Below are 14324 nucleotides of genomic sequence, written 5' to 3' on the forward strand. Positions count from 1 at the left end.
CAAAGTTAGAAGAGACCTCCAAGATCACTCATTCCAACCATCCTACCACCAATATTCCCCCACTAAACCATGTCCCTCAGTGCAACATTTAAGTGTTTCTTGAACACTTCTATGGACAGTGAATCCACCGCCTCCCTAGGCAGCCCACTCCACTACCTGGACGCTCTTTCAGAGAAGAAATTATTCCTAATGCACAACCTGAATCTCCTCTGGCACAACTTGAGGCCATTCCCTCCAGTCCTGTCACTACTTAAGGGGTGAAGAGGCCAATTCCCACCTCATCACAACCTCCCTTCAGGTAGCTATACACAGCAGGGAGGTCTCCCCTAAGCCTCCTCCAGACTAAACAATCCCAGGTCTATTTCCTCCATGCAGTCTTCCAGCAGCTCTGCCCCAAGCCTGTAGCATCATCTGCCATTGTTGTGGGCAAAATACGGGACACAGCACTTGGTCTTGTTGAACTTCACCCCACCGGCCTCAGCCCAGCAATCCATCCTGTCCAGAGGTCATTATTTTAAGTTAGCTACTGAGCTGCAGAACAAACAGCAAAACATTATTAGTTTCCACACCGGAATTCAAACCACTAGATGGTGCTTTGAAAATGAAGCTGTTCAGCACACAGAACTGTGAAGCCAGAATAACATATGTTGATTTATTGGTCGCCTTCCACAGGATTCCTATCAATACTGCTGATCACTGCAGTTCAATGGCTGCAGCCTCTCATTAGACAGTAGTAACAAGAAGAATTAAGCAGGTAATTGAGCGAGATCAAAGAGCTGATTTAAAAACAGTGAGCATCTCCAGAAATCCAGTGTTCTTTCCCCAGATAGGACAGATTACCAATCCTTGCGGGTTTGGAAGCCATCAGATGTTAATATACATGTGGCATTAAGTACCAGATTTTGATCACATGGTGCAGAAACTTGGATTACCGTACAGCACCAAATTTGTGCTACAAATCATATTTATCTTTCACTCTTCCTTCAAGTCCTTCTAAGACATTTTTCCCCAAGACTGAAGTCACTCTGGTTCTCTCCCACAAGTAGTAAATATTTCACTTTGAAGATGTAGAAGTCACAGCTAAAACAAAATACAGCTTTCCAACTCTTACTCTGTAAACTGGTCCTACCTCTTCCATTCATTCACTCTAAACTTGTCTCAATAATTGCTTGGCTACCCCAGCAGTTTCATCTTTTTATGATGGGCTGAAATGGCGAGAAATGAAAACACAGCTTAAAATCGCCCTTCCTACATCTCATTCTACTGAATCAACTTTAGAAGTGTTCTTCACAGTGTGTTGAGCACATCCTTGAGACTAATTTTTACTGTCTTCTGTTCCTCCATAGTTCATATTTCTATTCATTTTCTATATAAAACTTTTTCTTCCCTTCAGAAATTCCTGACATCTTTCATCCTCCTTTCAAAAAGAAAAATCAACGCTGGCTATTTTTCCTAATATTTATTTCCTATTTCTATTTCTAAAGTAACTCTGAGCATGCTCCCTAAGCGAGATAACATCCTTAAATACAACTTTTAAAGCTCAGTACTTACCTGCTCTTAAATTAAACAAACAAACAACATAGCAAACAGCACCACCACCCCCTTTATCCTTGCACAAGGTAAAGCTGAAGCTCCTAGAAGGTATTTAATTATGTTTTATTGCCGCTGGCTCTCCCTTTTCTATGTTGGGCAACTCTTGATAGATGTTCTTATTTGCACAGCATCTTCTTACCAGCTCACCCCAAGCAGAAGAGGTGCTAAAAAAACAGCATCAGGCCTCCAGGCTCTTGCCAGCCTGGTGAACAAACACCCGACTGGGACAAAGCATGCATAAAACAAAGCACTTGCTACCAATAAGCATGAACTTTGTGCTGAGAATATAAGGAATTCTTGAACATTTATCTCAAGATGTACCTACACAGTAAAAGAAGATGAGAGCAATAAATAAATAAATAAATAAATAAGAGTAGTAACTGAAATTAAAAAAAAAAAATGAAATCTCAAGAAAAATGTATTTCTTGGCTCTAATTGCCCCAAAAGAATAACACAGAAAGTGAGCATCCATCAAAGATGCTGCATTCTTATACTAAGCAATTAAAACATCTTTAAGTCTTGGTTGGAAACACATTTTCCCCCCCTTGTCAAATACAGAACAGTTCTTTCAAAATACTGATAAATCAGAGCTCCGTTCAACACCGACCCTGGTAAGCAAGTTACCTGCTCTTTGCTCCAGCTATTCTCAAACCTCAAACAGCAACATCCATAGGAGTTACTCTGAATACTTTGGTTATCAAAAGCATTTCATAACTGCACAAAAGCAGCCTGTTCCCATCCTTCTGTGGGATGCTCTCATCTGCCTGGGAGCAGGCTCTGACCTAGCACCTGTGGAATGTTCCGACAGCAAAAGGCACAGGATAAGGAGTGACAGGAAATGTTTCTATTATATCTGTGCTTGTAGTAAACATTTGGATTTAGGAGTCGCCCTTTTTCTCGGAGCAGAAGCTGTGCCAAGGAGGCAGTGGGATGCCTGCAGCATCCCGAGGCAGTCACAGCACACAGCTTCTGCATGCTGCAGCCCTGAGCTGCTTCCAGTCACTCCTCTGCACCTTCTCCTGGCTCAGAAGCAAACACTAACTCCCTTCCAAGAGCTTACCAGGCTGTTTCCTGTTTGGGGACTGCAGATTCATCTCACAGAAAGCACTCAAAAATTAGATTGCAACCTACGTAGCACAGGAGTTCGAAAACAAAGCCTCATCTCTCTGCTCTGCCTCTATGATCTCAGCTGAGAGCAGCCTCCTACCAGCTGCGTACATCATGTCGCTCTTATTTGTTTCACCCTTTGTTTACCTCAGCCATCAGCATTAGAGCCAGTTTATTAAATCTGGGTATCCAGCATACCTGGAGAGTTAGAACAGGGTGAGACAGCAAGAGTATAATGATGCAGGAAAGGCATTAGCCAGGACTTTGCACTTCCCTACACTCACATTTTCTCTCACATCCTCTCTACATTCAAACAGATGCAGCAGTTTCAAAGTCCGTGTGTGTCCCGATGCAGGTCCCTGCCTCTTGCAGCAACTTGACAATTATGCTGATAGCTTTGTAATGACATCCTGCTAAGCAATACCTGCTCTGTTTCATTTTTTAGTCTCCCCTATGTAAAAACATTATTTGAAATAGTTTACACAAATACTTCTGGGGGATTCGACTATCAGGTAGTTTTCCCTGGGATCAATTCAGAGCATTTACTGAGGTCTCTGAATGAACTGCACTGTGAATGCATTGTGCTCTGAGCACATCGCATCCTGCTCCTTCCCAATCCCATTCCTCCATTGCCTTTGAAGTTCCCTCTGGATGTTACCAAACAACAAACAACCAGCAATACATGCTGCCATGCAGAAGTCTATTACATGATACTAGCATCTGGAAAGCCTCAAGAGAAGCAGTTTCCAACACTAGCAATTGCAATATCTAACTGATAAAACATACCTGGCACCTGCAGTGCCAAACAAGATTATAACTAAGCAACATCAGTAATAATAGCCCCCACCAGACTGAATATCCCAAAAGTACCCACCTCCAGGATACACGAAGTTCAAAGCATTCCAAAGGAAACCTTGGAACCCATTAACCCCAGCAGAAAGAATCTCAACAATACCTTGACAAAACAGGACAGTAAGCAGTATAACCAGGGAAGTTACAGTCACGGAATCAGACAATCACAGAATGGCCGAGGTTGGAAGGGACCTCACAGCCCACCCAGCCCCAACTCCCTGCCATGGGCTGGGTGCCCCCCAGCAGCTCATGCTGCCCAGGGCCCATCAAACCTGGCCCTGAGAACCTCCAAGGATGGGGCAGGTGGGGCACCCACACTCCACTGTGCAACCTGTGCCAGAGCCTCACCACACTCCTCAGTAAAGAATCCCTTCCTAACAACTAACCTGAATCTCTGTAAGTTTAAAGCCATTTCCCTTCATCCCACGGATATCTGCTTGTGTAAGATGCCAGACCCACACCTGCTTATAAGCTCCCTTCAAGTACTACAAGTCCCTATACAAGAACTTCTCCATCTCAAACACTACCAAAAAGTGCCAAGGTTTGAAACATTTTGTTGTTATTAATTTAATTATGTTATCCATAAGAATAGGCAAACGAGGAAAACAAAAACAAGGCTACTTCTGAAAACCACACTGTCACACTGAACCATTCTGAACACGAGATTAAAGGCAGCGCTTATTGCTCTCACAACCAACCAGGACCATTTGCAAACAAAGTCTCAGCGGAACAACTGAGACTCTGCCTACCTCAGGCAGCTCCCTGGAGCAGGAAGGCCCCGCTGCTGCCTGCAGTGCAATGGCATGAGATGACAGTGCTAGGTGGGGCCAGCAGCACACAGTGGGGTGGGAAGATCCCCCAGCACGGCTCAGCCCCATGGAAATAAGGGCATGCACTGCCCAGTGCACACAGCGGGTACTGAGAGCACCGTGCCCAGCAAGGTACTGCATAGCGGTAGGCAGGTCTTACCATAAAGAGACCGAATCCCTATTAGAAAGAAGATTTACGTGAGATCACTTGCCATTATTAACGTGAAACCCGATCCATTTGGATCCAGAAACCGTGCCCAAAAGCCGCACTTGCAGTTTCCCGCACACTTCATTCTGTGCATCTTTTTTTTCCAGCTCACTAAAAGTTCGCCGATAAAAAAACACCAAGAAGTCTTTCAAAACCCGCCCGCCGTCACTCGCTGCGTTTCCTTCACTCCATCCCTCCTCGGTTTCCACCGCGGCCGCTCGGAGCGCCGTCACAGCTCCGCGTCCCCCACGCACGGACCGCCGCTTCCTGCCCGCACCGCCGCCACCCGCGCTCCGGTTCTGCAGCCTCATCTCAACTTTTCCTTTGGTTTTTCGCAGCCCGGCAGCGCTGTCACGAGGGTGAACGAGCCGCGTGCGGGAAAGAGTGACGGGAAGGAGCCTCAGCGCTGCCAACGAGCGCTGGAAGGAGGACGGGCGGCGGTGACAGGACAAAATTAAACCGAGCGCTCCGTAAGGCGAATCACGCCGCCGCGATCGCCGAGGGGAAACGGGGATGCGGCGGATGCTGACAGCGAGCGGCGCCCCGAGCCCGGCGCAAGGTGCCCGCTCGTGCCGAAGGGGGGGACCGCTCCGCCACGCAGCGGCTGCGAGCCCATCGCACAGCGCTCAGCCCCCTGGCGACCCCCGGAGCCGCGCGGGCAGCGCTGAGGCGGCGGCACCCTGACCGCCCCCGGCCGTGCCCCGCCGCTCACCTTGGGTTTGTAGAGCCACTTTCGGAACCTGTTCATCATCCCCGCGGCCGCTGCCCCGCCGCCGCTCGGAGCGCGCCGCCCGCCGGCTGCGGCCACAGGGGCTGCCCGCCCGCACAGCGGGCTGCTCGGGGAGCGCGGCGAGTCCTGCCGCTGGCCGGGAGGCTCCGCGGGGCGAAGGGTCTCGGGGCCGCCCGAGCGCAGGCTGCGCGCCGCCGCCTCAGCGCAGGGACCGGCCGCCGGCACCGGCAGCACCGACCGCTGCGCGACTCAGCGCCCGCCCCCAAAACATTGCGCGGCCGCCCGCCCAACAGCAGCGCCCTCTCTCCGTTCAGCGCATGCGCGAGGGCGGGGCCACGCTCCCACTCAGTACCGCCCACCGACCCCTCGACCAATCGGAAGGCGGCTGGGGGCGGCCTCCGGAGGGCTCGCCCTGCCTACCGAGCCGCTTATTTGCGTAACACGAGGAGGGGGCGCGGAACTACATCCCCCAGCGTGCCACGCGACGCAACCCGAGATGCGATGCGGAGCGCGGCGGCGCAGCGGATGCCGGGATTTGTAGTCTTCTTCCTATGAGCGGCGCTGAGCGTGTTGCGCTCAGGACGCCAAGCCTCTGTCTGTCACAGCTGACCTTATCTGAGCGCGTAGCAATCGACCGGTTGATTTCTAAGCCCCTCATTGGCGCAAGAACAGAGCAGAGAATAACTGCGTTGCTCAGCAACGGCGGCAAACAACCGCCGCCATCTTGTCTCCTTGCCGGGTAGTTCTCCGCCAGCGCCGGCGCCGCCGTGCGTTTGGACACTTTGTCTTCACCACACAAGGTAACCAATGCCCATATTGCACCTAATCACAGACAAACGCTTCCTTTTCAGCGATAATTTAGTGATTAAAATGCTGCTTAGGCAATTGTAATTGAGTTCGATAATTCTGAAAGGCAGGGTTTGAGAACACAGCGTCAGGAAATGTTACAACATCCTTTTACAACAAGAAATGAATTATCTTTACCACAGTGGCAGTGAATCATCTCGATCAAGCTTTCTTTCCCAACAGCAGAGTATGAAGATATATAAAATGCAAGAACAATGTTCAGGAACGTAACTTTCCACCATGCAGAATTACTTCTGTGTTCGTTTTTTTCTGGTTGCTAAGCCAGATTAATGACTTTCAGACTTGATCATTCCTATCTTTAACACAGCAACACACGTGTGTAAACTAATGGATTATAGCTCTTGTCATGTGAACATTAAAATCCAGGTAGCTGGCTCTGTGAACTCTGGCTCCTATGAGTAAGATGTCACTTGAGAGAGGCATAATCCTTTCACTTCTGAAACAAAACATCAAGCCTAAGAAGCAACAAGCTGCTGTGCCTTCAGAAACCTGGCACTGGCTGTGGCTACCTGTATGTAGTTATCAGTGCCCAGCCTGCTGACCTCTCATGTCTCTATTCCCATTCCTTTATTTTTCTTTCTGAAAAATAGGCTGTTAACATCAATGTGTAACAGGATTTAAGGCCGAAAATTCTGTTTTCATTTACATCTCACTGGGAAGATCAATGTATAGAGTAGGACCAGTATAGCACACCTGCAAAAGTTAATGTTGTTCTCGAGATTGTATTTAATTATATTGTATCAAGTAACCTGATACAGAAGCCATTTAAAGTATCATCCTTATGATATCCTGAGATATTTGCTAAGTAAGAAATATGCAATTATCTCTTGCATTTTATTGACATTTCTACAGATTTCTTGTTTTAGCAGTTCTGAATAACCGTGATTTTTGAAAGCTTGACCTAAATGTTCTCTCGTACATTACTGCAGTGTGTTTTCTCTATGAGCCTATCAACATCCATTATGCTACAACTGAAGAAGGCATGAAAAATTAATGATTTACTATATTTATAGGATTCTCCATGGTGAAGATGGTCAGCCATGGAAAACATATTACGATAATAATCCAACAGCTTAACAAATTTAACCCAGAAAATCAGAGCGTGGAGGATTTCTTGGAGGAATCAGCTAAGATGTTGCAGGTACATTCAGTTTCAGTTCATTTTACACCGTTTGCAACTTTTTAGTAAATTGTTTTAAGTATGAAGTTATCAGCTTTCTAACATACTCTTGTAGCTTTCCTAGATTTTTCTTCAAGTACCAACATCTTTCATTCATTATTTTAAGCCCACATTTCTTGGAGTTATCACCAGAAAAGAGACAAGTAAAAAGATCAGAAGGGTTGAGTAACTGCATGGATAGCAGCTAAAGATGGGGGAAGCAACAATGTCCTAAAATGAATCTGACAGTTACAGGGAAAGCTCCATTTCTAAACTGTTTCATCATTTTCTTTCTCCTTTCCTCCTTCCAAACAATAGTTCCTGTAAGCACCACCTATTTGCATATACATAAGCAGTTTAGAATCTGACTCACAGGATCAAGTATTCTTGCTTTGAGGACATAAGTGGTTGTCACAAAAGTGGGATAGAAAGCAACTGGCAGTAAACTGACTACCTCGTTTTGATCTAATACTGCAAGTAACCAGACCAAGATTTGCCAATCTGTAGCTACACTGCCTGAAGCAGTTCCTATCCTTTACTGACCATGCTCTGTCATCTTTTCCCATCTCTTTGTCCTTAGTGACACCCTGACTTCAGCTGATGCAGCCAGTGGATTGAATGAGCGTTAAAAAATGATGAAGACATTGGTATTATTAGCCTATTGTTGTCTGTATGTGCTGTGTACTAACAAACTACGTTGACAAAACTGATTCTGTACTGCTGTGTAGCTCAATTACTCATTTCCACTTCTGACAATGAAGTCTAATGTGCTGCTATTCCATGTAATTAATTTCGTTTGTATTCATTCTGCATAAGTGACTACAGGGATATAGAACTTCAGAGGTCTGATATGGAGACCACAGGTAGAGGTGTTGAATCCATTCGCATTTCTTGGCTATTTGCTTTCTTAAACAGTTTCCAGTTAGGCACCTATTTTCTTTCTGCCTCTTGCACTGTACTGGCGTAACTCTTTATGCATTCATGTGTTGAATTACATCAGGGAACTAATCCAGTTTGAAAATAATCATTTTTCACTGAGCAAAGACTGGGTAAGTTCAGCTAAATTCACTGCTGCCAAAATAAATACTTGTAAAAATTAATATTCAGAGCATCGCTCTTCTCAGCCCAGGAAAGGTGACATAAAGACAAAAGAAGCAGTAACTCCATTAGAAAACCGTGAATGTTAGGATTCTTATTAAACTCTTTCAAATGGAGGAGAAAACAGAGCATAGCTGATGTCAGTGATAAGGCAAAAACCTTTCTCTGGGATAGCTTAAAACATTCTATTTCAGCTCACTTGCTACATTATATTTTTGATGGGAATCCAAAAATTTATCCAGCAAAATAAAATCTTTTTATACAGAATTCAGCCACAGAAAATACACTTGTTAGCTTATTGTCCAGCTGTTTGAGGTTGTTTCTGGTGAAACCAACAAATTTGAGCTAGTTTATTTCGCTCAAATTAAAAAGGCAGCATGCACAGGTCACTGCAGAATCTGTTCTGAGATTCAGCACCTTCCCCAGGTTCTCTATCACCTGTAGAAGCCACTATGGACACTAGTATTGTAAGGTACCAGGTCCACAAGTTTATTACATCTGACAGCCACATGCTGATGCCTGAACCTCAAGGAGAAGATAGCAGAGGGGATTTTACACACCAAAGCCTATTTTCTTTGACAATGAGGTGGGTTTGAGGAGCAATGTAAATGCTCATAGTAGCTGAAGTTAATCTAGTTCTAACACCTCAGGGTGCACAGGCGTCATCCAACCTGACCTTGAGCACCTCCAGGGATGGGTCATCAACAACTTCTCTGGGCAACCTGTTGCACTGCTTCACTACTCTGAATAAAATATTTCCTCCCAACATCTAATCTAACTCTCCCTTTTTTTAGTTTAAAGCCATTCCTCCTTGTTATATCACTGTACTTTTCATTCATAATGTGAATATGTTCTAAATAAATTTCACAGGTTAGTAAACCAAAGTTTTGAGAGAGAACATAATCTCTCCAAGGCCACTCAGGAAGCAAGAGAGAAAGGTCTGTCTCATTTCCCTCTTGCAACTCCTAATTCGTGTTTCTGTAAACAAGTGGAGTTAGGGATCTCATTCATTATTAGCCTTCTATTTTTAGAGTAAAACAAATGAAATACTGCACGTACTTGGTTTCTTGTTATTAGAATGTTATGATAAAAGTTAGTCTAGAGGAAATTCTGAGTTTATTTCTATATATTTTATTTCTGCATCATATTAATTTTATGCCATGAAGAGAATTTATGTTGATTGTTCCCAGTATGTTCCCATACGTGATTTTCTTCCAGGAAAGAAATGACACTTTGACTTGTAATTCAGCTATTTACAACCCTTGTGTTTATTGCACTGTATGTTATAATGCTTGGAACATAATACTGGACTTGTTTTTCACTGGGAATATTTTGAAGAACATGGGTTCCTTCGTTACATGATGTTTGACTCCTAGTTGCAGCAGGCCAGCCTTCACCTTTGATCTCAAAGAGTCTGTTATGGCCTTAAAAACTCATAAAAACAAACAGTAAGTGCATATAAATGCTCTTGTTCCAGTGTTGTGACCTCACCGATATTAAAACAGAGTACAATTTGAATTGCCTGGAAAACACATTTACTTAATTATTTAAATCTATCTTGATTCTTTAAATCATGGATACTCACATTCAAAACTGCATGTTTATTTCTATTATTCCTTGTTTGAATGCAAACACTGCTTCTCTTTGCTTATCTTCCTAAATGTTTTTTAATACTCTTCCCATCAGATTGATGCCCTCCAGATAATAATCTACATTTTTGTTTATAAAAGCCCCTTCTTTTTATTATGTATCTTCAGTTAAATCTGTTAAAAATGATTTGCATCCATAGAGACCCTTCATCAAGTGTATTTTACACAAGGACATGATTTTACATGATTTTATCAGGCTTTCTGTAAAAATGGACTGCTTCTGTTCATTTTGAAGGGAAAAAAGTTTTGCATCAAACTGAATCATCCCAGGCAGTTTTTCTTCCAACTGACAGTTAGAATCAAGATTTTGCTATGATAACAAGAGGCATGCTCTAATACAGAAAATATCGTGCAATATTTGTGCCTTTCTCTATGTAAATACTTACTTTATTTTCAGTGGAATTATTTGCTTTAATTAGAATTGCAATATCAGACCCATCATATGACCTTTACAAACCCCACCTCCTGAAAAGCTAACTTCTGTAAAGTCAGAATAGCCACTCCATATTCACTGTTCTGCTCCTTTATTCCTCTGACATGGATAACAAGAGGAACCTGTTTATGAGCTCTCCATTTGCAAGAACATGGTGTAATTTGGCATAACTCTTCATCGTTCTCATTTGTGTTGGTTCAGCTGCATGTCTCACACATACCCACTCAACTGTGAGTAAAATCTCCAAATGTCAAATGTCATCGGTTTTAATGGAAGATTATTTTGATAAATGTGGTGGAAAAAAGTCCTACTAAATTGCACGAATCTAGTTTGTATTATCGGTTACTGACACAGATGCATGTTATGATCTTTCTAAGAAAAGGATGGAATCTGATTTTTCTGCAAGATCCTGCTCATGTAATTTAATAAGTACGAGGGAAAATAGCCTTAACTGCACCTCTTTGAGATGAACGGCAGTGTTACGTGAAAATACTAGCTGGTGTCTGCAACATAGACTCTAAACAGTAGAAGCAGTATATTCTCCTATTTGTATCCTAACATCCTAGGACGTTTTTTCCCTACTGAAATGGCTAGAAGCATTTTCACTTACTGCAGGGTTGAAAGAGGGCTCAGTTTTGGCTGATCCAAATCCCAGTAAAGTCAGTAGGGATATTTTCTTTCATTTTCATGGCATTTTGATTAGACCCCTGGAGAGGACTAGCACTGATATCTGAAGTGCTGTAAATTAATCAGACAGCATCTGCAAAATGTGCATATTCTGCCTAGAAGTAGGCAAGATCAGTACATGCTATTACACAGTTCTCTCAGGAGGTGAAAGCTATTCCATCTTTTCATAAAATATTATCTTCTTCCTTAAATGTTTGTTTCACCTTAAACTAAATCCTTATCCTGAGGAGCCTTGAGCACGGCATGGCTGACGTTCTTTCCCTTCCTTCTCTCCAGAAACAAGAACTTTTCTTTTCTTACCAATCCTTCTCTGACCTCCCCTAAACAGCTCATATTTATTATCATGCACCCACACTGGCAAAGCTTGTTTTTTGCAGGTACTTCTCCATGTAATTTGTGATATTTCTTGTACTAACAAATTTTGAAAGCTGTTTGTGTTCACAAATCCTATGCTTGAGCTTTCTTACACATTCTCTTCTGCTCTCGAGGCAACTTGACCTGTTCCCAGCCACAGCTAAGTGTCAGGGAGCAGGAAAATATGCCCTCAGAAGCAGACTAAGGGCATTAGGAATCTCTCAAAAGGCAGTGATAATGCCAGTCAGCACGTACTCGTAACATGAGTCAGTCAATCTCATGCACAGCCAGGATCCTTCTTTTTCAACTTAAACACTGGGGAATGAGGAAAACTGAAATTCAGTGTCATACAGAGAATGTGTTCAGATATTTGTTATGAGAATGACACTGTGGACACACATTGCGAAGTTTTACTTCCATCCAGTACAGACATTGCTCAACACTGTGATATATAGGCTTCCAAACGTTAAAAAAATAGAACTATCCAGTATTCATCTACTATAAGCTTACTGTGCTTTACACAACAAAACAGGTAATAATTATTAAGCTGTAATATTTGAGATAGAGAGGTTGTTTCTGGCAGCATATTGTTCAAGATTTATTGTCTTTGATCAATTTCAGTGAGTGCAATAAGAGATGATAGCTGCATGTTATTTTCACCTGTAAATTATCTGGCCTTTCTCATGCTGGAGTACTCATGAGAGATGCTTGCAAAGCTAACCAACCAGTAGTTGAGGGGAAAGCAGTTGAAAGGTAATTGAGAAGGTAAAAGCATGGCCTGATGAACAGTAGAAAGACAATTTTAGCATTAATGAATTTTTTTCCTGTTGCTATCAATAAGTTTGCGTTATCTGGGGAAAATCTCTTACCAAATCCGTACTGCAGTTCCTAGATTTACAAAATATATCCCAAAAAGGAATCTCTTTAAAAAATGTGATTGATACCTGTGGTGTGACAGCCTTCTGAGCTGAATGTGTTTGTGTTTTTCAGTTATCTCAAAACAGTTGTACTTCTTTTTATACACAACTAACATTTGATTTCCAGAAAACATTAATCATTATCAATTTTGTGTCTCTATAGACTCTTAATGTGGCAGAAGATAAATTTGTATTGGAAACGCTAGCTGGATGCATAGAATATAAATCCTTACTGGATGTAGTAGTCAATGCCTTTTTTGCTCGAGATGGGAGATACTGTCTGATTTCTGAGCGTAATCTCTATATAGGTAAGCTTTCCTCAAAACAGCAAATATGCTTAATACAGATCTTTAAAAAACATTATTTTATTAGTTTGGGTCTTATTATTGCATTCCAAGTATTGTCATTGTGCTCAGTGCAGTATGCAATACAGGACCTTTTCCAATAGCCTAATGTTGTAATGTCTAAATCCTGGAATTGTTATTTAGTTTGGGTTCTCACAGGTAACAGCTGGATTTACCTGAGAAAATTCAGTAGAATATGACTAAAGATTAGGTTAATTGTAACTTACAGGCTGGAAATAGCATCACTGATTAGAAGTATCTTGAGAGCTCATTGTTTTCTTTATTGTTTTCTATGTCGTTCAATACCTTTGCCATTCAGACATGAAGCTGTATAACAGAGCTCTGTCTGTTGAGGATTGCAGCATGTCTTACAGTATAAGAAACCATTGCTTCTATCCATATAGACATATAGTTTCTCCATCATCAGTCATCACGCTATAGATAGACTTACATCTTGTCTCTATATGTTAGGTCAATTACCTTACACTAGATACTAGATTAAAATCAGTTATAATGCAACTATATCTGATAGAATGAGCTAGTTAGCTAGAGTGGGTACTATCACCAATGTTATTTCAGGCATTGAGAACTATTAAAAAGTTATCTTTTACATATTTTTATGCTATGCATGCATTTAATACAGGCACATTCAGGCTGAGTTATGAAGTTCCTAAATGAATTGGAATAATGAATTGCACTGGCATTGGTTCTCTGAGTCTTTTGAGGTACTTTGTAATGTCCAGACTATTTCATTCAAAATGGTTGAAAATATTAAAACAAAGCTAACATAAGCACATCTACATTTTATATTTAAAAAGCTATTTCATTTTTACTTTAATTCTGGCTGCTTCTGTCACAGTCCCAGGAAAGACTTGGAAGTCTAAATCAAGTAACAACCTAAAGGGAACGTCAGGGACAAAATTCATAGAAGATTGAGTTTATTCTAAATGGTAATGCTTCATTGTCTCCGTTTCTCCAAAGCCTTGTTTTTCAGTGTCTGGATCACGTAAATTATACCTTTAAGCTGAGTGTTGCTATAATTGGATTGTCAGGACTGGTCCACTCAAAAGCCTCCATTAATCATAGACAAAGGGGAGATCCTAGAAGATTTTCCCTTATCAACAAGTTGAGAGTCTAAGGTCATTGGCTTATATTTTTTTAAGCGGCTTGTGATTCCCTTTGCCAAGCTGCATTGACACTTAAATGATCAAAGCTGCTTATAAGGGCTGTTGCTATGTGTGAGCAGATTTGAATTTAATAAAGCTTGTAGGAGATAAATGTATATTCTCCTAAGACTGCTTAAATATGTTGCTATGCTAAAGCACAAGATTGAAGCCTAATGATACACTGAGTTGGTTGCAGCATATTGGTCAAGAATTTATTGGTTTGGTGGCAACTAAAATACTGCAGTGCGAGTGAAGGCTGATTGATGCAAGTGAACATGGTGAAATAAAAGCTGATACAGAAGCTTGTGAACTTTGCAGGCCCATTGAAACCTCAAAGAACTGATTCCTCCT

General features: G+C 42.3%; 2 protein-coding genes across 5 annotated transcripts in view; one reads left to right on the top strand and one right to left on the bottom strand.

Annotated features, from left to right (window-relative positions):
* Nucleotides 1-5576, bottom strand: part of ZFYVE28 (zinc finger FYVE-type containing 28) — a 143785-nt gene extending 138209 nt beyond the window's left edge. For all 3 annotated transcript variants that reach the window (XM_072336303.1, XM_072336302.1, XM_072336301.1), the window contains exon 1: nucleotides 5282-5576. In XM_072336303.1, the coding sequence (XP_072192404.1) occupies nucleotides 5282-5320 (39 nt within the window). In that variant the 5' untranslated portion in view covers nucleotides 5321-5576. The remainder of the gene's footprint in view (nucleotides 1-5281) is intronic.
* Nucleotides 5577-5866: 290 nt separating this feature from the next.
* CFAP99 (cilia and flagella associated protein 99) overlaps nucleotides 5867-14324 on the top strand; it is a 46423-nt gene continuing 37965 nt past the window's right edge. The window contains exons 1-3 of one of the 2 annotated variants that reach the window (XM_072335485.1): nucleotides 5867-6099; nucleotides 7180-7307; nucleotides 12627-12771. In XM_072335485.1, coding sequence (XP_072191586.1) covers nucleotides 7188-7307; nucleotides 12627-12771 — 265 coding nt within the window. In that variant the 5' untranslated portion in view covers nucleotides 5867-6099; nucleotides 7180-7187. Of the gene's footprint in view, nucleotides 6100-7179; nucleotides 7308-7905; nucleotides 7973-12626; nucleotides 12772-14324 lie in introns of those variants that run through there. The other variant, XM_072335486.1, reaches the window with a different exon arrangement.

Source organism: Excalfactoria chinensis, chromosome 4 (genome assembly GCF_039878825.1).
Source record: "Excalfactoria chinensis isolate bCotChi1 chromosome 4, bCotChi1.hap2, whole genome shotgun sequence".
Lineage (NCBI taxonomy): Eukaryota > Metazoa > Chordata > Aves > Galliformes > Phasianidae > Excalfactoria > Excalfactoria chinensis.